This window comes from Silene latifolia, chromosome 3 (assembly GCF_048544455.1).
Source record: "Silene latifolia isolate original U9 population chromosome 3, ASM4854445v1, whole genome shotgun sequence".
Taxonomy (NCBI): Eukaryota; Viridiplantae; Streptophyta; class Magnoliopsida; order Caryophyllales; family Caryophyllaceae; genus Silene; species Silene latifolia.
This window is the reverse complement of record NC_133528.1, coordinates 50008341-50032320: the sequence shown is the minus strand read 5'-3', so window position 1 is coordinate 50032320 and position 23980 is coordinate 50008341. Positions and strand designations below refer to the sequence as shown.

The 23980-nt window shown below is 39.7% G+C and overlaps 1 protein-coding gene across 1 annotated transcript; it reads right to left on the bottom strand.

Moving 5' to 3' along the window:
- Positions 1-796: 796 nt before the first annotated feature.
- LOC141649053 (uncharacterized) lies at positions 797-3594 on the bottom strand. Its single transcript, XM_074457755.1, has 5 exons — positions 3310-3594; positions 3064-3213; positions 2140-2946; positions 1275-1428; positions 797-1212 (listed from the first exon to the last, which is right to left on the bottom strand). Exons 1-5 carry the CDS (start codon positions 3592-3594, stop codon positions 797-799), a joined length of 1812 nt encoding a protein of 603 aa, XP_074313856.1.
- Between the last annotated feature and the right edge of the window lie 20386 nt (positions 3595-23980).

Here is a 23980-nt window from a genome sequence, read left to right as displayed (position 1 = left end):
AAGGATGCAAAGAAAGTGCAAGTTTATGATTCTCTTCAATTGGCAGCGTAGATGGCTTAGCTCCAAGGATGCCGGTCTCAGATAATAAATCGAGTGTATATTTTCGTTGACAAAGAAAAATTCCAGTCGAGTTGCGTGCCACTTCAAGACCCAAAAAATATTTAAGTGTGCCCAAATCTTTCATCCGAAAACATTTATTGAGATAATGTTTAAAATCTGTGATAGCAGCATTATCATTCCCGGCAATTACCAAGTCGTCCACGTAGACTAAAATATTAATAACAATGCTATCCTTTCGATAAATAAATAATGAATGATCGGACGAACTATGAGAAAAGCCATAAGAACATAAGGCAGTGGCGAGTTTGGCATACCAGCACCTCAGAGACTGACGGAGCCCATAAAGAGACTTATGAAGACGGCAAACTTTTCCTTGTAATCCATGACTAAAACCAGGTGGGAGACGCATATAAACTTCTTCGGAAAGATCTCCATGAAGAAACGCATTTTGAACATCCTTCTGATGTAGTTCCCAATTATTTATTGCAGCAAGAGCAAGAAAAGTTCGAACCGTTACCATTTTAACGGTGGGAGCGAAAGTTTCAACAAAATCAATTCCTTCCACTTGATGATTGCCAAATACCACGAGTCTCGCCTTATACCTCTCAATCGACCCATCAGACTTGCGCTTGATTTTATACACCCACATGCATCCGATGGCCGATTTATTTGGAGGCAAATCCACAACTGACCAAGTCTTATTTGCTTCTAATGCATCAATTTCCTCTTCCATTGCCTATTTCCACCGTGAATCACAAATGGCCTCTTTGAACGAAGATGGCTCGACATCACTAGTAATAGCTGCAAGGAAAGATTGATGGGCAGAAGAAAATATACTATAATTAACATAATTAGCAATGGGATACGGTGTACCTGAGACGAGATTAGATGTGGGTGATTGAGTGGAGGGAACCAAAGTCGTGTTAATGTGTTGATCGATCTTGTCCCAACGCACATAATCTTTATTGCGAATATTATCAAATTTTATACACTTACCACGACCCATCTCACTAGCCTCGGTATCCGTATTAGAATGGACAGTCTCGGTGTCAGGTGGAGTCTCAATAGCATCAACATTATCATTATTATCAATAGTAGAATTATTGTTACTAGTATCATTAATGTCAGAAACCACGACATCATTACTACTAGCTTCAATATTCAAATTATCTACATTACCAGGAGCTACTTCTTGCGCACTACTAGAGACGGACCCCCCTCGGCACCAGCAGGAACAGAGGACGTATGGAGCAGGTCCTCCTCATCAATGAACAACTCCTCACTGTCAAAAGAATCGGGTGGTGCAGACGCAGAACCCGTATTAGCAGCAAAGGGAAAACAGTGCTCGATAAAGCGAACATCACGAGACTGAAAATAAACCCCCGTATCGAGATCATACAAATGCCAGCCCTTTTTCCCAAAAGGGTAACCCAAAAACACGCATCTTTGAGCTCGAGAATCAAATTTATCACGACAATTTAAATTCTTGGCATAGCATAAACACCCAAAAACTCGAAGTAAGCTCAAATCCGGTTCCTTTTGGAAAATCAATTCGAAAGGAGTTTTATTTTGCAAAACCCGAGTAGGTGTACGATTAATCAAAAACGCCGCTGTTAAGACACACTCACCCCAAAATTCAATAGGAAGGGAGCTTTGAAAACGTAAGGCACGAGCAACATTCAATATGTGTCTATGTTTTCGTTCTACCCTCGCATTTTGTTGTGGTGTTTTTATCATTGACGTTTCATGTATTATCCCATGTTCACGGAAGTAAGTAAACAAACCACGGAATTTCGTCCCGTTATCACTCCGCAAAATTTTCACATGCCTATTAAATTGTCTCTTAATTAACGCAAAAAATTCACGCAACATACGTGGCACTTCATCTTTGGTTTTGAACAAATAAACCGAAACTCCTCGGGAAAAGTCATCAACAATACTCAAAAAATAACGAGAATCGCATCCCCTATTAGGTTGATACGGTCCCCAAACATCGCAATGTATTAAATCAAATAAATGTTCAGCCTTATTATCACTCAACGGAAAAGAAAGACCAGTCTGTTTTGCACGGAAACAAACATCACACGGTGCTAAATGTAAATTACGAGAAGAAATAGTAGGAAGATACTCCATTGCCCGCATTGAAGGGTGTCCCATCCGTTGATGCCATAACTCAATCTCAGAATTTCCAGCCACGACATTAACACGAGTTGGTTCCTCCATAGTCAGGTAATAGAGTCCTCCTGTGAGATCACCCACTCCAATCGTCGTCAAGGCATGGTCGTGTATCACACATTGGGAATTGGTAAACTGTATATATAACTTTTGGGTCGCCAAAAGTTGCGAGACGGATAGCAAACTATATTGAAATGATGGCACGTATAAGACATTATGGATAGAAAGCTTATTATTAATCCTAACAATCCCTGCTTTGTGAGCACTCAATTGAGTACCATTAGGTAAGCCGACAGTAATAGGTTTAATGGGATGCATAGACTCAAATAAAAAGTCACTGCCACAGACGTGTGTCGACGCGCCGGTATCAGTTACCCATGAATGAGCATTCTTACCATTGAGTCGAATCATATTAGTAACGACTTCAGGCTCACCGAGAATCGCATTGACCTTTGGACTATCATTGACGGCAGAACTATCTCGACTGGCGGATCGACGCGGCTCACAATCATTATGATAACCATGCTTCTCCCAACACCTACTCTCCGTGTGCCCCTCCTTCGTGCAATATGTGCACTTAAACCGAGACTTGCCTTTAGCTTGCTGCTTTCCACCATCACGCACAGCCATCGCCATAGGAGTTGCAGCATCTTCACGAACCTGGGTTAAAGTACGCACTTCTTCTTCATGAACGAGTCGGGAGTACACCAACTGAATCGGAGGAAAAGGCTTGGTACCCAGCAATTAAGACCGGACAGTAGCATAAAAGGGTTCGAGACCCATGAGAAATCCTCGAACCTGATCCGCCTCACGTCATTGTCGTAAAACCACGTTCAGATCGCAGCGACAACCAGAACATTTACAGGAAGGCAGCGCATCAAAGTCGTTGATATCATCCCATAACTTCTTCATACGCCCATAGTAATCCATAATCGTCTCTCCGGGTTTCTGTTTGCAGTCGGATAAATTATTTTGAATCTGATATATTTTTATTTCATTTCCAACTGTGAATCGGAGACGAATATCCTCCCACAACTCGAAGGCCGTTTCACGTTAGGAAATAGAAAATCGAACACGTGAATCGATAGTATTAAAAATCCACGCGATGATCAAATAATTGATAGCCGTCCAATCCTCCACATCTTTCGGATCAGACGGTTTCTTCTTGAGGGTACCATCAATGAACCCCAACTTTCGTTTTGCTCCCAAAGCAACTCGAAATCCCTTAGCCCACTCTTCATAATTCGGTCCAAGGAGCACAACATGGGTGATTTTGGCTCCTGTACCATCGTGCAAAGAGACGGCGTACACAGGATTCGGAGTGTGAGAGGTCTCACCAGTCTTCTTGTCGTCAACCATGGTGATCAGACAAGAAAAGAAAACACTTTGATTGAAAGGAAAAAAAAAATATCGCAAGATCGGAACTTGCTCACGATACCATAAAGTAAATGCAAATGACAGAGAAATATTTTGTGAAATTGTTTTCTGTGTTTTTCATTCACCGTAATTGCTTGCAATATATACACAATAGGGAGCCTATAGTTTAGGAAAACCTAACAAAATTCCCTAAACAATATATCCTAAATATAAGCTAAACTAGGATATATACAATCATAATATTCGGTTTGTTATTATTTACTTTGACCGAATATTACGCTAACATTCTAGCTGGTATAATTGATTCTTAAACTTAGGGGTTCTTAGTGACATTTTTGTAATGAGGATCAATACGTATCTTAGATTGCTGAAGAATGACATGTTCGGTTTGTTCAGTGCATTTGTCTGAAACCCATAAAAACTCATATTCGCCAACTTGAATTAGATGTTAGTTGGATCGTTTATTTGAGTGGAGTAAATGAGAATCGAGATGATTAATGGCGTTCTGGAGAATAATAATGGTGTTTTGGTGTGTTTGAAGTAGGTAAATGAGAATAGGAGAAGAAAGAGAAGGGTCAAAAGTAAAAGAAATCGGTTCAATAGGTAGCCTTTTCACTTATTTTAGTATGAGAAGAGGGGTGTGATAGTTGGGTATATTGCTAGGTAAATTACAGTTTATAATATTTTGAGAAGTACTCCAATAGTTTGGAGTATTCCCGTTAAATAACCCTTCCTTTTATTATTCTTGTCGAATTTCAAATGCAAATGTCTTTCTATTAACATTAAAGAATGGGTTGCATCCCGTGAAGGATTGCCTACGTATTCACTAAAATGAAATCAAACCCTGTGCGTGGTTCGAATAAATGTAAAAGAATAATTGTTCGAAACAAGACATTGTAATGAACTTTTTAGAAAATAAGCATGAGCTTTACTTACTCCTAAAATATAATTCAATTTATTTGATGATGTGAGGATGTCGAAATGTCAAAATGCATGAGCATAACGACATAAGCTTTATTTCAGCGGGCCAAGGGCCATTCTTATTTCGTGTCGTATGAGCGGCACGTGGGTGTTTACGCGGGGCGCGTTTCCTATCATGTACTAAGGGTAATAACGTTTCAGTTGTTCGAGGTTAGCTGGGTTAGAAAATTCATTCCCATCTAGGTCTGTAATCCTAATCGCACCCCCTGAGAGTATGGACTTGACTAGGAAAGGTCCGACCTAGTTGAGTTTAAACTTTCCACGTGGATCAACAGGTAGGAGAGCTCTGACTGATTTGAGTACCAAGTCTCCTTCTTTGATGTTCCTGGGCTTAACCCGTTTATTGAAGGCACGTTTGATATGTGCCTGATATGTTTGCACATTATGTAATGCTCGCAATCTTCGTTCATCCAAGAGGATGAGTTCTTCATATCTATCTCTATTCCATTCAACTTCTGCGATTTGACTTTCAAGCAAAATGCGTAAAGACGGGATTTATAGTTCGACTGGTTGCACATCTTCTATGCCATAGGTCAAAAAGAAAGGAGTAGCCCCAGTGGGCCTCCTAACTGATGTGCGATAACTCATAGTGTGAAAGGTATTTTACTAGGACAATCTTGTAATTGTCGATCATTTTCTTGAGAATTATGACGACGTTTTTATTAGCTGCCTCCACCGTGCCATTAGTTTGAGGTCTATAAGGCGAGGAATGGTGGTGCTTGATTTTGTATTTGACTAGCAATTGTGCAGCTTCGGCTTGGAAATGTGATCCATTGTCACTGATGATGTAACACCCCCATTTATTCGGGAGCCTTTAGCTAGACATTTCCAAGTAAATGAGAGCGTTACCATCTCGGTTTCCCAAGGCAGTGAGTAAAAATTAAAACAGAACCAAAGTACTTTATTAAAACTTTACTAATCAACACTTTCATTAAAACTTATTTAAACAACTTAACTAAATAAATTACAAACTCGTAGCGGAAATAAATACAAATGTGTGATAAAATAACTAAGTGATCTAGACTTCTAGGTAATCTTGCCAAATCCTCACGCAACCCATAAGCTCCCAAGTCAGCTAATCTTTAGTACCTGTTAAATCTGCTCCCCATTATAGTTCATCACAGGTGTTCACGAATACACTGTCAACCACGAGGTTGAGTAGAATAACTAACAACAGTAAATAACAACGACAATATAAATCCGCAATATATGACTTATTAGCACACTTCAGTCGACCTCTACTCGTTGCACTAATCATCACGCCAATCCCTTGCCAGGGCAGCCTCAACCCGAAGGTGAGTAACCACACACTACATTACCATAAGGCAATGTCTGCCTCAACTCATAGTTGAGTAATATCCACCAGATGGCCTAAAGACCAATCTAGGGACTGCCTCGAGTAAACACGATAAATATCGTCTGCCAGAATAAATCTGTTCAACCACTCCACATTACTATAAGTAAGGCCTGCCAGAATAAATCTGTTAATATTACAACAATACTCCACCACAATCAAAACCATGCTTATGTAAATGCAATGATAAATAATAACAATCAGCCGGAGTAATCCACCATCACCAACCACCACGATATAGCAAATCAACCACCACAATATAACCAACATACTTCAGCCAACACACTCATGTGAAATACAACAATAATACAGCCAGTTGAGTAGTTATCCTACCTGGCAAGCAATATCCAATTAAGTAGCTCAAGCGATCCATTAATAAAGCACACGAACCCGATTATAAATTATTCACAAATCGTCACCTAACATAAATATTATAATTTAATTATTTATTATTCAATTCATTATATTAGTTTAATTAATTACAATTTAATTTAATTAATTATTTTCCCGTGTAACGATTACGTAAACCCGACTCAAAATTAACTAAACAACCATGCACACCCACACTAGTCACGTGAGAAGCACAAACATTACCACCAACAAAGCGAAACCCGTGTAACACCCCGCTCAGACCCCCCCTCCTCTAGCCACCTAACACTGCACCCCAAGCCACCGCCAGTACTACCCAAACCTGCCACGCCCTAGACTGCACCATGGCCAACCTCGACAACCCCCTGTCACGTGCTAACTCGTCCTAATCAGGCCATGAAATGACACCCTAAACAGCCCCGAAAACCCGACACGAAAACAACCCAACTCAAACACATACACCACCCTACCACCACCGTGACCACCGGTGGGCACCACCGTGGTCTCCCTTGACCCACGGTGGTTCCACCACCTGCCACAACTACTCACGACTCACCGGACGACACCCAACCCATATAAACAACACAAACCCGTTTCAACCACCATAACCCGACAGCCCACCGTACCAACCACCACCTCAAGCCACCCCGACACCACCATTAGGACCTACCCCAGCCGAGCCACGACATGTCCCACTAGCATCCCCACGGTCAAGGTCAACTATTGAGGGTAACGGCACGGCTCACGGTGGTCCATATAGGGCTTAAACGATAATTTAATTAAATACGACAATATAAATATAAATTAAGACGGTCTTACCTTGAGACGATAATAAAAGCTTTGTTCTTCCTTTTTCTCCCTTCTAAATCTCCCTCTCTCTCTCTCTTTTATGAATTATTTTAAGATTTGATGAATAATAAAGAGTATTCTTGAGGCTTACCATCTATTTATATTGATAGTTTAAGGTTATAAGAAACCGATTAGGAAATATGTAATTACTATATTATTATTATTATTATTATTATTATTATTATTATTATTATTGTTGTTGTTTTTTTTTTATTTTTTATTATTATTTTTTTTTACAGAAAATGCAAGGGATCTTCTCATTGATAAATAGGAAGTACAAAGCAAGACCCACTAGACCACAAGCATCCTACAAAGGTAAGCCACAGAAGCCACCTAATCTAAACAGACAAAGTCCAATTACAGTCCAACTAGAAACCTACCATATGATGATACATTCTGGTTGTAATGTCATAACAAATGCGAGAACTAAGAGTGTGAACAGAGGCACTCTGCCCCATTAAAATGCGCTTGTTCCTTTCCTTCCAAATTGTGTAGAGAGTACACACAAAAGCAACCCTCCTTTTTACTTTGTCTCTAGCACATCCTCTGTTTCTTTCCTTAAGCCTTTTCATCAGATGACCCAGACATGAAGGTAGGTCAAAAGTACACATCCTGCTGCTGACCACAGTCCAAACCTGCAAAGAGTAAGAGCAGTAAAAAAAGAGGTGTTGACCATCTTCTTCGGCAGCCTTACACAGCACACAACGGTTGGCCATACTCATACCTCGGCTCTTCAGATTGTCAACTGTAGGGAGCTTGTTTAAACAGGCCATGGCCCCAATAACAGTCTGCTTTGGGACAACAACATGGTCATGGATTGTCCTTCCCCAAGCCACAACAGCAGCTTTAGGCCTTATTAACTCATACAAACACCCTACATCCTACTTACCATATGGAGAGCAGCTAGCTAACAGTTCCTCGGCCCTATTAGCAGACCCAACTAATTGAACCAGATAGTCCTTAACCTGAATGATCGATTTCCAAAACCAGGAGTGATAAATAGTACTTGTGGCTTGCCATATGGTATCCCTTTTCAGCACATAATGCCTGAACCATGAAGTCCATAGACAGTTTGGTCTGTACTGAAGTTTTTACACCCAACGCATCAATTGACATTTATTCCAACTTAACACTTCCTTGATATCTAACCCTCCTTCCCTTTTAGGTTTGCAAAGACCCTGCCACCCATGTAAAACCATTCTTATCTTGCCCTCAGCTATCTCCCAATAAAAGTCCCTGCAAATTTTGTGAATCTTCTGTACAATCCCCTTAGGGAGAAGGATGCTAGCCCCCCCAGAAATTTTGGATGCCAAAGACAACAGAATTGATCAGAGTAGCTTTTCCAGAGTAACTGAGACTATGGTTAGCCTAGTGCATGACTTTAGCTCGTATTCGTGTTAACATAGGCTGGAACATATTTTCAGTGAATCTGGAAGTTGAGTGAGGAAGGCCAAGGTACCCAAAAGGGAAATCCCCTTCACTAAACCCAGTGGTAGCCATAATCAGATCCCTGAGATACCTAGGGACACCCCCAAAGTACATACAAGTCTTCATAAGGTTAGCAGTGAGCCCAGATAAATTAGCAAACTTATCCAAACAAGCAGCTACTACTTTCACAGAAGGTAGGTTACCCCTAGTTAAGACAAGTAGGTCATCAGCAAACACTAAGTGAGTGAGATGGAGCTTCACATACACACTTAGGGTGGTAAGAAAACCCAGGGGAAGAAGGCAACCCTGTGAGCAGTCTTGAGAGGATCTCCACAAAGAGGACAAAAAGGTAGGGAGAGAGGGGATTACCCTGCCGTAGCCCTCTCTCCCCCTTAAAATACTCTTCAATCCCACCATTGACAGCTAGAGAAAAGTAAGGAGTGGTAATATAGGATAGGATCCATTGCACAAACCTGCTAGGAAACCCATAAAGCACCAGGCTGTGCTTAAGAAACTCCCAATTAACCGAGTCAAAAGCTTTCCTGATGTCAACCTTTATAAGACATCTAAGGGTTAGTCTGGCCCTACTGTACTTAGCAGTAAGCTCATGAGCCAGAGCAGAGTTATCAAACAGGTCCCTATCTTTCACAAAAGCTGCTTGCACCCATCCAATCATATCTGGAAGCACATCTTTTATCCGATTGGCAAGCATTTTGCTAATGACCATGTAAAAGGTAGTGCAGAATGAAAGAGGCATGTATTCTGTGACATAGGCAAGGGTCTCACCCTTGGGCACCAACACTAACACGTTCAAGTTAGCAGCTTTAGGGAGGTTACTCTTAGTAAAGAACTCAGCTACAACCTCCTTGAAACCAGTTCCCACCACATTCCAGGCATCAATGAAAAACCCAGAACTATAACCATCCACCCTAGGGCTCTTATGCCTATCAATAGATCTAAGAGCATCCATCATCTCTTTTTCAGTAATTGGCTGCTCAAGGAGTTGTTTCTGAGACCCCGTTAAAGTCCCAGTGTCAAACAAACCATGAGGCAGAGGTTGGACATCTCTAGTTGACCCAAGGAGGTCTTTGTAAAATTTTGTGAAAGCTTCTAAAATCTATAGCTTCCCAGTACAGATGTTTCACCCAGCATCCTTAATGACCCCAATAGAGTTCCTAGCTTTTCTTTCAGAAATCTTAGCATAAACATATCTTGTATTAGTATCAGACAAGTTAGTATGCATCACCTTGGCACGCTGCTTAAGGATACTCATCTCAACTTTCCTTAGAGCCACATAAGAATGAGTTAAGGCATTAACCTTATCAGCCAACATGGAGTTCATAATATCACCCCCAAGCTGGGCTTGACAAGATAATAACTTATCTTTAACAGCTTTCACCCTATCACTTATCCCACTAAACTCTTTTCTATGTACCTCCTTTAAGCCTTTATTCAGCTGCTTGAGCTTTTGGAAAAGAATACTAATTTTTCCCCCATGAAAATGGATATCCCAGTATTTCTGCACACAAGGGTGGAAGTTTTTGCACTTAGACCAACTCTCAAGGTATTTAAAAGCATTCCTTTTATTGTGAACCCCACTCTGGACCGGAACCCACATGGGGGAGTGATCAGACACTTCAGCAGGAAGGAAACAAGCAGTAGAATTGATAGTAGTTAGCCAGTTTGAGTGGCCAAGGATCCTGTCCAACTTAGCGTATTTAAGATGACCACCCTGTCTATTAGACCAGGTGTAGGAAAACCCAGTAGTAGGAAGGTCAAATAAGCCACATGCCTCCAGACAGTCCTTGAACTCCTCTATATCGCCATAATGCACCTGGTCACTCCCTAGCTTGTCTTCAGCAGTGCGAGTGACATTAAAGTCCCCTAGACAAATCCAAGGGAACGAGACACCCAGAGCAACCTCATGCAAAGCCTCCCAAAGAGCTTTCCTCTAAGACCCCAAATTGAAAGCATGCACAAAAGTTATCTCAAAAGTTTGCTGAGTGAAATGGTGAAGCACTTTGCAATGAATATGCTGTGCTGATATCGCACAAACCTCAATGCTAACTCTAGCAGGTGACCATAAAACCCAAATACGCCCATTAGAATGAAAATTATTAATAGTAATTAGACTAAATCTAGAGAGCTTAGCCTTCCAGACTAAATTTATTGCATCCTCTCTAACATGAGTCTCAATTATTGCAGCAATCTCCACTTTATTTTGCAAGATGAGATCCAAAACCTCCTGCTATTTCAGAGGGTCATTTAGCCCCCTGATATTCAAAGCTAGAATGTTCATTGGGTTGGAAAAGCTTGTCCCACACCAGGATCAAGTGCTTCCTCCACCATTTGCTCAATTTTCTGTTGAACCTCCTCATTTTGGCCCGTGTCATTAGTGGCAAGCTCCTGGAATTTATTGCCTGAATTAAAAGAGACCACTGTCTTTGTTTGTACTGGCTGACTTTTGGTATGTGGCCTTCCAAAACCTTCTCCATCCAGATGGACTGCAGGAGGTTTATTCAACTCTCCTTCCACAACCTCTGGTGTAACATTAGCCTTGTCCTGTTAGTCTACCAAAACTGGTGCCTCAGTTTCCAAATCCACCACCACTGGTACATGAACCACTTTAGCTACCTCAGTAGTTGGAACTGCACTCTGAGTAGGTTTGGGCCTGTACACTCTCTTCTGCCCTCCTCTGCACTTTTCTTTGGTGTGACCAATCTTCTTGCATTGACTACAGAAGTATGGGACCAATTCATAAACCACTTTCTGCAGGATACGCCCCCTGAAAGGAGTATTAAGCAATATTGCACCTGGGAGCTCCTTTGCTATGTCCACCTCAATTAGAATCCCAGCAAAAGCTAACCTACTCTTCTCTGTAGTGACCTCATCTGCACACAGATAGACGTCCCAACAGAGCTAGCCACCTTACTCAACCCTGAAGCAGACCAGAAGCAGGGATCCATGTATGGGAATAATATCCATATAGGAGTTGTGGAGACATAGGTCAGTTCTTCAGCAATTGTGGGACTCCAATCCTTGAATACCAAAGGTAAGCCATTTAAATTCCAGGAGTCATTCTTAATTTTAGTCATGTCCTCCTCATATAAGAAACGAAAATAACACCATCCCTTCGCAAAGTAGAGCACTTGAGGGGGGGAGGGGGAGGGGGGGGTTAATATGGTTCCAATGTTTGCTAAGCAGGGATTCAAGTTCTACAACAGATGTAGTTTTTCCTAAACCGTACCCACCAGCGTGTATTTCCAATAATCGAGTTCCTCCGAAATATATGATTCCTCAATAGTAACCCCATTCGCATCAGGTTTGATGAAAGAAAGTGCCATACTTTTACTCATAGATGATTTCAGCGTTTGAGAGTATGATTTCCTTTGCGGTTGTTCCGTGATAGTACCCCCTTTCTTCGATCCTGATGCTACAGCATGATTCACAACATCCGAAATCGTAACCCTAAGAGGGATGGACGGAGCAGCAGGTGCCTCCTCCTCCACCACCTCTTCTGTCAACGCCACCGGTGGAGCCACCATTTTCTTAGCCGGCCGACCCCGAGGCATGGTAACCGCTCAATAGAGCCAAGGTGAACCACCTTGCGTTACCAGTAATTTGAGAGATTTTAGTCGTAGATAGATTTAGAGAGAGAAAGAGCCGGAAATTTTCAATATTATTATTATTATTATTATTATTATTATTATTTTTTATTTTTTATTTTATTATTATAAGGGATGCGCGCATCTTTCATTAAAATAAAAATAAAATTTTACATGAAATATTATTATTATTATTATTGTTATTGTTATTGTTATTGTTATTGTTATTGTTATTGTTATTGTTATTGTTATTGTTATTGTTATTGTTATTGTTATTGTTATTGTTATTGTTATTGTTATTGTTATTGTTATTGTTATTGTTATTGTTATTGTTATTGTTATTGTTATTGTTATTGTTATTGTTATTGTTATTGTTATTGTTATTGTTATTGTTATTGTTATTGTTATTGTTATTGTTATTGTTATTGTTATTGTTATTGTTATTGTTATTGTTATTGTTGTTATTGTTATTGTTGTTATTGTTATTGTTGTTATTGTTGTTATTGTTATTGTTGTTGTTGTTGTTATTGTTGTTGTTGTTGTTGTTGTTGTTGTTGTTGTTGTTGTTGTTGTTGTTGTTGTTGTTGTTGTTGTTGTTGTTGTTGTTGTTGTTGTTGTTGTTGTTGTTGTTGTTGTTGTTGTTGTTGTTGTTGTTGTTGTTGTTGTTGTTGTTGTTGTTGTTGTTGTTGTTGTTGTTGTTGTTGTTGTTGTTGTTGTTGTTGTTGTTGTTGTTGTTGTTGTTGTTGTTGTTGTTGTTGTTGTTGTTGTTGTTGTTGTTGTTGTTGTTGTTGTTGTTGTTGTTGTTGTTGTTGTTGTTGTTGTTGTTATTATTATAATTTTCTTTTTTTTATTATAAAGGGATGCGCGCAGCTTTCATTAAAATAAAAATAAAAGTTTACATGAAATTGGTGGGGAGCCGAGAAACAATCTGGGCCCCCACACCCTTAGCTATATCAAAGCTAAGTCTAGTAAAAATGTAAGCGGCCACCCGAGTCCCCGCATCCTGAGATACCGAGAATTTATGGATCCGCTTGAGCAAGGCAACAAAGATCCAACCCACTCTCTCAAGTGAAGAGAAAGAGAAAGGTAGGAAACCATAACCCGCTACCGCGCACAAATCCCCATACTTAGCACACTTTCGCCGAGCAAAGATCATCGCGACAACCCGCCCGACAAAATCGCCAACCCAACCCCCGAGTCAAAGGTGAAGAACCCAGGTCGACACACACATCACGCCCCCTGTCCCAAGAATAAAGCAATAAATCCGCAGGACGCAGAGAGCCACCATCCCCATCAACCAAACCGATATCAACCTCCTTCCCCGCAGTAAGACCAGATCTATAGCAGATGTCGAAAAGAGTGTCCCGGACAAGGTTATGCCGATGTTTAACGCCCACAAGACTGTACAAGAAACAACGTGGTCCCCAAAAACTTCCCAAAGAAAAACCCGAGAGCAAGCGGACGGGCCTAGATACCGTGAATAACGGAACACCCGACGATACCCCAAAGACACTACGGTAAGTCCTCCCGTTCATAGTCTGACCCAACCCCGAGATAGGAACCGCACGTAACCAATCGGAGGAGTGAGAACCTGTTTGAGATCGCCATAAAGCAAGCTGGCGTGGTGTCAAAGAGAAAACAGACTCTAAGGCAGCAGCAACCGTCGTGAAATAAATATCTGCCAATTTCTTCATAAGTTTGGGGGCAGCAAATTCACTAGGGTGACCTAATAAACCAGAACCTGTAGTCGCAGTAAACACTTGCGCAGCATCATCAAAAGCAGGGCCAGCAGCTACAATACCAGAAGGGCCGAGGAGCTTAGCCTCGCAAAACCAATAGATCGCAAGCGGGCGCAATAAAAGCATAAAATAAAACATCTCCCGCCGCATAGACACCAAGACCACCAAGATGAAAAGGGAACATAGCAAGGCACCACTGCCAATCCCCAAAACCCGGCCCTGACGCGGTGACAATACGTTCCAAGCTAGAACGAAGAGCGACATCAAAAGGAAGAAGGACAGACCCAAAAACATTAGGTGGCTATTATTATTATTATTATTTTATTATTTTATTATTATTATTATTATTATTATTATTATTATTATTATTATTATTATTATTATTATTATTATTATTATTATTATTATTATTATTATTATTATTATTATTATTATTATTATTATTATTATTATTATTATTATTATTATTATTTGTTTTTTTTCCAGAAAATGTAAGGGATCTTCTCATTGATAAATAGGAAGTACAAAGCAAGACCCACTAGACCACAAGCATCCTACAAAGAAAAGCCATAGTAGCCACCTAATCGAAACAGACAAAGTCCAATTATAGTCCAACTAGAAACCTACCATATGATGATACATTCTGGTGGTAATGTCATAAAAAATGCGAGAACTAAGAGTGTGAACAGAGGTACTCTACCCCCTGAAAATGCGTTTGTTCCTTTCCTTCCAAATTGTGTAGAGAGTACACACAAAAGCAACCCTCCTTTTCACTTTGTCTCTAGCACATCCCTTGTTTCTTTCCTTCAACCATTTTATCAGATGACGAAGATTTGAAGGTAGGTCAAAAGTACACATCCTGCTGCTGACCACAGTCTAAACCTGCAAAGAGTAAGAGCAGTCGAAAAAGAGGTGTTGAATATCTTCTTCAGCAGCCTCACACAGCACACAACAGTTGGCCATACTCATACCTCAGCTCTTCAAATTGTCCACTGTAGGGAGCTTGTTTAAACAGGCCATGGCCCCAATAACAGCCTGCTTTGGGACAACAGCAGGGTCATGGATTGTCTTTCCCCAAGCCACAACAACATCTTTAGGCCTCATTAACTCATACAAACACCCTACATCCAACTTACCATGGGGAGAACAGCTATCTAACAGTTCCTCTGCCCTACTAGAAGACCCAAAAATTGAACCAGAAAGTCCTTAACCTGAATGATCGATTTTCAAAACAAGGAGTGAAAAATAGTACCATTAGCTTGCCATATGGTATCCCCTTTCAGCACATTATGCCTGAACCATGAAGTCCATATATAGTCTGGTTTGTACTGAAGTTTCCACACCCAGCGCATCAATTGACATTTATTCCAACTTAACACTTTCTTGATATCTAACCCTCCTTCCCTTTTAGGTTTGCAAAGAACCTGCCACCCTTGGAAAACCATTCTTCTCTTGCCCTCAGCTATCCCACAATAAAATTCCCTGCAAATTTTGTGAATCTTCTGTACAATCCCATTTGGGAGAAGGATGCTAGTCCCCCAGAAATTTTGTATGCCAACGACAACAGAATTGATCAGAGTAGCTTTTCTAGAGTAACTGAGACTATGGTTAGCCCAGTGCATGATTTTAGCTCGTATTCGTGTAAACATAGGCTGTAATATATTTTCAGTGAATCTGGAAGTTGAGAGAGGAAGGCCAAGGAACCTAAAAGGGAAATCCCCTTCACTAAACCCAGGGGTAGCCATAATCAGATCCCTGAGATCCCTAGGGACACCCACAATGTACATACAAGTCTTCATAGGGTTAGTAGTAAGCCTAGATAAATTAGCAAACTTATCCAAACAAGCAGCTACTACTTTGACAGAAGGTAGGTCACCCCTAGTGAAGACAAGTAGATCGTCTGCAAACACTAAGTGAGTGAGATGGACCTTCACACCCTTAGGCTGGTAAGAAAACCCATGGGAAGAAGGCAACCCTGTGAGCAGTCTTGAGAGGATCTCCACAAAGAGGACAAAAAGGTGGGGAGAGAGGGGATTACCCTGCCGTAGCCCTCTCTGCCCCTTAAAATACCCTTTAATCCCACCATTGACAGCTATAGAAAAGTAAGGAGTGGTAATATAGGCTAGGATCCATTGCACAAACCTGCTAGGAAACCCATAAAGCACCAGGCTATGCTTAAGAAACTCCCAATTAACCGAGTCAAAAGCTTTCATGATGTCAACCTTTATAAGACATCTAGGGGTTTGTCTGGCCCTACTGTACTTAGCAGTAAGCTCATGAGCCAGAGCAGAGTTATCAAACAGGTCCCTATCTTTCATAAAAGCTGATTGCTCCCATCCAATCAAATCTGGAAGCACATCTTTTATCCTATTGGCAAGCATTTTTCTAATGACCTTGTAAGAGGTATGACAGCATGAAAGAGGCATGTATTCTGTGACAGATGCAAGGGTCTCACACTTGGGCACCAGCATTAACAAGTTCGAGTTAGCAGCTTTAGGGAGCTTACTCTCAGTAAAGAATTCAGCTACAGCCTCCTTGAAATCAGTTCCCACCACATTCCAGGCATCAATAAAAAACCCAGAACTATAACCATTCACCCCAGGGCTCTTATGCCTATCAATAGATCTAAGATCATCCATTATCTCTTTTTCATTAAATAGCTGCTCAAGGAGTTGTTTCTGAGCCCCAGTTAAAGTCCTAGTGTCAAACAAACCATGAGGTAGAGGTTGGACATCTGTAGTAGACCCATAGAGGTCTTTGTAAAAGTTTGTGAAAGCTTCTACAATCTCCAGCTGCCCAGTACAGATGTTTGCCCCAGCATCCTTAATGACGCCAATAGAGTTCCTAGCTTTTCTTTCAGCAATCTTAGCATAAAAATATCTTGTATTAGTATCAGACAAGTTAGTATGCAACACCTTGGCACGCTGCTTAAGGATAATCATCTCAACTTTCCTCAGAGCCACATAAGAATGAGTTAAGGCATTCACCTTATAAGCCAACATGGAGTTCATAATATAAGCCCTAGGTTGGGCTTGATAAGATAGTAACTCATCTTTAACATCTTTCACCCTATCACTTATCCCACTAAACTCCTTTCTATGGACCTCCTTGAAGCCTTTATTCAGCTGCTTGAGCTTTTGGAAAAGAATAATAATTTTTCCCCCATAGAAATGGCTATCTCAGTACTTTTGCACACAAGGGTGGAAGTTTTTGGACTTAGACCAACTCTCAAGGTATTTAAAAGCATTCCTTTTACTGTGAACCCCACTCAGGACCTGAACCCACATGGGGGAGTGATAAGACACTCCAGCAGGAAGGAAACAGGCAGTAGAATTGATAGTAGTTAGCCATTTTGAGTGGCCAAGGATCCTGTCCAACTTTGCCCATTTGAGATGACCACCCTGCCTATTAGACCAGGTGTAGGAAAACCCAGTAGCAGGAAGGTCAGATAAGCCACATGCCTCCAGGCAGTCCTTGAACTCCTCCATATCTCTATAATGCTCCTGGTGACTCCCTAGTCTCTCCTCACCAGTAAGAGTGACATTAAAGTCCCCTAGACAAATCCAAGGGAAAGAGACACCTAGAGCAACCTTATGCAAAGCCACCAAAAGAGCTTTCCTCTGAGACCCCAAATTGAAAGCATAGACAAAATTTATCTCAAAAGTGTGCTGAGATAAGTGGTGAAGCACTTTGCAAGGAATATGCTGTGCTGATATCCCATAAACCTCAATGCTAACTCTAGCAGGTGACCATAAAACCCAAATACGCCCATTAGAATGAAAATTATAATTAGTAATTAGACTAAATCTAGAGAGCTTAGCCTTCCAGACCAAATTTATTGCATCCTCTCTAACATGAGTCTCAATTATTGCAGCAATCTTCACTTTATTATGCAGCATGAAATCCAAAACCTCATGCTGTTTCAGAGGGTTATTTAGCCCCCTGATATTCCAAGCTAGAATGTTCATTGGGTTGGAATAGCTTGTCCCCCACCAGGATCAAGTGCTTCCTCCACCATTTCCTCAGTTTTCTGTTGAACCTCCTCATTTTGCCCCGTGTCATCAGTGACAATCTCCTGGAATTTATTGCCTAAATTCACAGAGACCACTGTCTTTGTTTGTACTAGCTGACTTTTGGTATGTGGCCTTCCAAACCCTTCTCCATCCAAATGGACTGTAGGAGGTGTATTCAACTCTCCTTCCACAACCTCTGGTGTTACATAAGCCTTGTCCTGTTGGTCTACCAAAACTGGTGCCTCAGTTTCCAAATCCACCACCACTGGTACAAGAACTACTTTAGCTACCTCAGTAGCTGGAACTGCACTCTGAGTAGGTTTGGGCCTGTACACTCTCTTCTGCCTGCTCTGCACTTTTCTTTGGTGTGACCAATCTTCTTGCATTGACTACAGAAGTATGGGACCCATTCATAAACCACTTTCTGCAGGATACGCCTCCTGAAAGGAGTATTAAGCAATATTGCACCTGAGAGCTCCTTTGCTATGTCCACCTCAATTAGAATCCTAGCAAAAGCTAACTTACTCTTCTATATAGTGACCTCATCTGCACTGATAGGCGTCCCAACAGAGCTAGCCACCTTACTCAACCCTGAAGCAGACCAGAAGCAGGGATCCAGGTTTGGGAATAATACCCATATAGGAGCTGTGGAGACATAGGTCAGTTCTTCAGCAATTGTGGGACTCCAATCCTTGAATACCAGAGGTAAGCATTTAAATTCATGGAGTCATTCTTAATTTTAGTCATGTCCTCCTCATATAAGAAACGAAAATAATACCATCCCTTCGCAAAGTAGAGCACCTGAGAGAGGGGGGGGGGGTAACATGGTTCCAATGTTTGCTAACCAGGGATTCAAGTTCTACAACAGATGTTTTGCCTAAAACCGTACCCACCAGCGTGTATTTCCAATTATTGAGTTCCTCCGAAATATCTGATTCCTCAATAGTAACCCCATTCGCATCAGGTTTGATGAAAGAAAGTGCCATACCTTTACTCATAGATGATTTCAGCGTTTGAGAGTATGATTTCCTTTGCGGTTGTTCTGTGATAGTACCCCCTTTCTTCGATCCTGATGCTACATCATGATTCACAACATCCGTAATCGTAAGCCTTGGAGGGATGGATGGAGCAGCAGGTGCCTCCTCCTCCACCACCTCTTCTGTCAACACCACCGGTGGAGCCACCGTTTTCTTAGCCGGCCGGCCCCGAGGCATGGCAACGACTCAATAGAGCCAAGGTGAACCACCTTGCGTTACCAGTAATTTGAGAGGTTTTAGTCGTAGAGAGATTTAGAGAGAGAATGAGCCGAAAATTTTCAATATTATTATTGTTATTATTGTTATTTTTATTGTTATTATTGTTTTTGTTGTTGTTGTTGTTGTTGTTGTTGTTGTTGTTGTTGTTGTTGTTGTTGTTGTTGTTGTTGTTGTTGTTGTTGTTGTTGTTGTTGTTGTTGTTGTTGTTGTTGTTGTTGTTGTTATTATTATTATTATTATTTTATTATTATTATTATTATTATTATTATTATTTTAATATTTATTTATTTATTTATTTTATTTTATTTGCAAGAAGATAGCTCTTTATTCATCCAAAAAATGGTAACAAAGATGGGACTTACGAAATAATCTCCGACTGATGCCTAAGCATTTACACAATCTAATAAATCCTCATTGTCCGTTGGATTAATATACAAAAGGCGGATACAAACAAGATTTTTGATAGAACTAATTAGACTTTGCGTTGTCCGAGAACTTCTACCAAAAATCCTTTTGTTACTTTCTTCCCATAACACATAAATGGCAGTCACAATAATACAAATTCTCCATTGAGCTCTCTAATTTCTACGGGCTTTGGATCGTGAAAGTCTTTTATCTCGCAGTTAAGGCTTCGAGGTTTTTGTGTTATACCGAGCCAACCGAACACTCCTTGCATAACCTGCTGCGAAAAAAGGCAAGAGAAAAACAGGTGCTCAATGTCCTCTTCACTACCCTCACATAATGCACATCGACTAGCCATCTGAAACTCCCTGGCCATAAGACGGTCAATCGTGGGCAGCTTCTGTTGCATCGCAATAGAGGCTATGAAACTGTGTCTTGGAGTACAAACTCTATGCCAAATAGTAGCATACCACCTGTGCTTAGAATATTTGACCCTAAAATAATCATAGGCTGCTCCAGTTTTGAAGCTACCGGCATCAAACAAGGAGGAGATTGCATTAGCTGCTGCGGACCTATCCCCCTCTCTTTGAATTAATTCGTCCCTAACAGCAAGAATACTTCGCCAGCTCTCATCATCTGAGTCGTTAGGTTTGACAGTCCATATACAACCATACTTGATCTTGTAATGATGAATCCAATCACTCCAAACTGATTGTTGTTTAGTTTGCAGTCTCCAGATTAGCTTTGCAATGAGGCTTTTGTTCTAAGATAGCAACTCTTTGATATTGAAACCGCCTTCGTCTTTGGGGGCACAAGAACTTTGCCAACTTTTTATAGTCATTTTTGTGCGGCCTTCCTCGATGTTCTAGAGGAAGTCTTTACAAATTTTCTTAATAGCTTTGATAATACCTTTTGGAACTTAGATGATAGTGCACCAATAATTGTCCAGCCCAAATAGAACCGAATTAATGAGTTGAATGCGCCCAACATAGGATAACATTTTTGTAGTCCGGTGTTTGACATTTTTGCGGAGCTTGGCAAGGAGGCCAGCGAACATCTCGTATCTGAGACGAGCCGAGTGGAGAGGGAGACCTAAGTAATTGAAAGGGAAGGTCCCTTCAGTGAATCCAGTAGCCTCGATAACATCATTCTTATTATTATTCTTATTCTTATTCTTATTCTTATTCTTATTCTTATTCTTATTCTTATTCTTATTCTTATTCTTATTCTTATTCTTATTCTTATTCTTATTCTTATTCTTATTCTTATTCTTATTCTTATTCTTATTCTTATTCTTATTATTATTATTCTTATTATTATTATTATTCTTATTATTATTATTATTATTATTATTATTATTATTATTATTATTATTATTATTATTATTATTATTATTATTATTATTATTATTATTATTATTATTATTATTATTATTATTATTATTATTATTATTATTATTATTATTATTATTATTATTATTATTATTATTATTATTATTATTATTATTATTATTATTATTAAATCCCGATACAATTCCCGACTAATACTCATACTAGGCCAATAAAATCGGGCCACCTATCTATAACACACGGCCCAAAGCCTTATTACCAGCTAAGTCCAATTATTGACTTTCTTACTTACTTTATCATTTAATTAACGTCTTATTTGCAATTATTATAAATGCCATTAATTAATTATTTGAATTACATAAATTATTCTTATAAATACTTATTAAATTACAGGGTATTACAGTCCTCCCCACTCAAAATGAACTTCGTCTCGAAGTTCGCCCAGAAGTACTATAACAACAACTATAAACATCCACACAACTGAGCACCATACCAACTTACGATAACACAATTATGTATTTCTTATTATCAACTACACCAACTTATCAAACGATGTCACAACAATAACTCAAAAATATTTGTACTATCACATTCTACCCCCCTAAAAATTAACTTCGTCCTCAAAGTTTGAGATATCAAACAACAGGAATAAACAAACCATTTATTGTAACCTCTCGAGTACATGTAATACACCTTGTAACATAAGACAACTATTATCTTTAACAGAACATCGATTGATGGATAAATGAATAACAACAATCTTCGAATTTCTTTTAAATAGCAAAACCTACATTGTATAGTATATTTGAACTAATCTGTAACACCCCGTAAATTTGAAGACCTTTATTATATTTTAAAAGTAATATTTTAATCCATTTTAATTTAATATTAATTTATTTGAAATAATAATAATTTGATAAAATATAATTTTATTTTAGTTTGAAGTAATGTAATCACTTTTGATAGTTTAGAAATGTTTAAAAGTAATTTAAACCTTTTACTTTGATAAAATAGATTTCTGATAAAAGTCGTAATGTTGGGATTTTCCCATTTTTTACGGTCGTTGGGTAAACGAGTTTGGATATTGGGCATATGAGTACTTAATCTTTTAGTAAAATCGTGTTTAAGAACTTTAATATTCTCGGAAATCGCGTTCGGCGAATATTTCTAATTACCGTCGAATCAAACCCAAAACATAAACAATTGACCAACCTCCCCATGCCATTTGGACCGGCCATCTCCCTCCATTTGTCTCCTCTTTCAATTTTCATTTCCTCCATTCTCAATTTATCTCCTCCTTCTCTCAAACACCAAAAACCTACCAAAAATCCTCCTTACAAACCCTAAATCGTTCATAATTCCTCCATTTCTCCACCAAATTTCATAAAAATTATATGCTTGGAATCCTCTTTTCATTCCTCATCTCCTAGTAAGCTTTATTTTCATTTCCCCCAATTTTTGTTTTAAGGCTCATCTTTTAGGGTTTCGAATTTAAGCTTAATAATTGTGTTTTTGTTGTTCTTATGGTGAAGAATTTGAAGATGAGTTAGGTGACTCATATGTGGTTGAAGATGAAGAGTAATTTTGGGTTTTAGAAGCTTTCTCAAGTTATAACTTGTCTCTTTGCTAGCTTAAGGTAACTATTCCGAGTTACTCGACGATTTAATGTGACATAGATGTTGTGTTTGTTGTTTGTTAAGTGTTTAGGTGATTGATAATGTGTTAGTTTCGTTTTTCACATGACTTGTGTTGTTAAATTTACTAATTTCTGGTTATTTCATATACTTTAGTATTGAAACGTAATGGGTATTGTTGATTGTTGCTTGAGACGGTATTAAATTGAGCTTGAAACGGATTTTGGTAGGAAAAAGGGAAAAGGGGCGGAAAAACCGCCCAAAGCAGCCCATAAAGGGGCGCGGCAGACCCGGCAAGCCCGGTGGGTCCGGCCCGGATTTTGACCTGTCACTTTGGGTCGGGTCTTGGGTCTATTGTTTGATGTTTTGGGGTTATGGTTCATGTTTTGAAGTGTGTTGGTATTTTGGCATGTAGGAAATTGTTTAAGCTAATATTTCCGTTGAATTGATTATTTTATAAGTTGGCATATTTTCTCTATGTCAATAGTTTTCACATGATAGATATTAAAAATGGCAAGAGTATGACATTGTGGTAAATTTCGTGATGTGGGCCAAAATGGGCCAAGACTCTGAGCTGGGCCAATTTGACCAAATGAGTTTGGTCAAGCTAGGTTTAAACCGGTCAGCCTCGATTTGACTGATGACCCGTTGCGGGACTAGGGTCGAGGATTTGTCTTTGAGTATGATTGTCTTTTCATATGTTGGTTGTTGGATGAATTGGTTGCCTTATACTTGAGTCTTCTTGCCTTGTTGCCATTTTAGCTTGTCCTCATGAATTATGAGATTAACGGTTCGTTGAGTTTTGGATTACTAATGAGACTGTGGATATTGTTGGATTGTCAGCTGAATTTACATTTTTGTAGTCTTTCACAAGGAAGGATGTTATCCTAAAGTCCTTGATTTGAGTATAAGTATTTATGTTGCCAGTTTGGACTCTTTGCCCCTCTTATGGTTAAGTGGGTGTCCTATTTGTCTTGTGTGGTGTTGGTGTCTTAGACCATCGTCATAGATAGGCCCTTATAGTCTTTGACGAGTGTATGTTCACCGCTTAATAGCCTTTGTGTCTTAGCTTGGTGGGTTTATATCCAAGTTAGGGTATGACTTCCTGACGTACTCTTAGAAGTATGTATTCAGCTTAAGTACTAGACAACCCTTTGGTGGACTCCTTAGGGGTACTCATGTGTTGTTATCATGGGTCTTGGATGCGGTAGTTTTCCGCATGTCGCTAGGTCTGCGCAGGTTTAGGACTAGGGTGTTTACCTTACCTCGTGGTATAGACTCGAGTTACAGAGTGACTATTGACTGTACTAGGAACTTATGCCTGTCTCTAGATATATTGTCCTTTCTTGTTTGATGATTATATGAATCATTGAAGGTGAGATGAAAGCC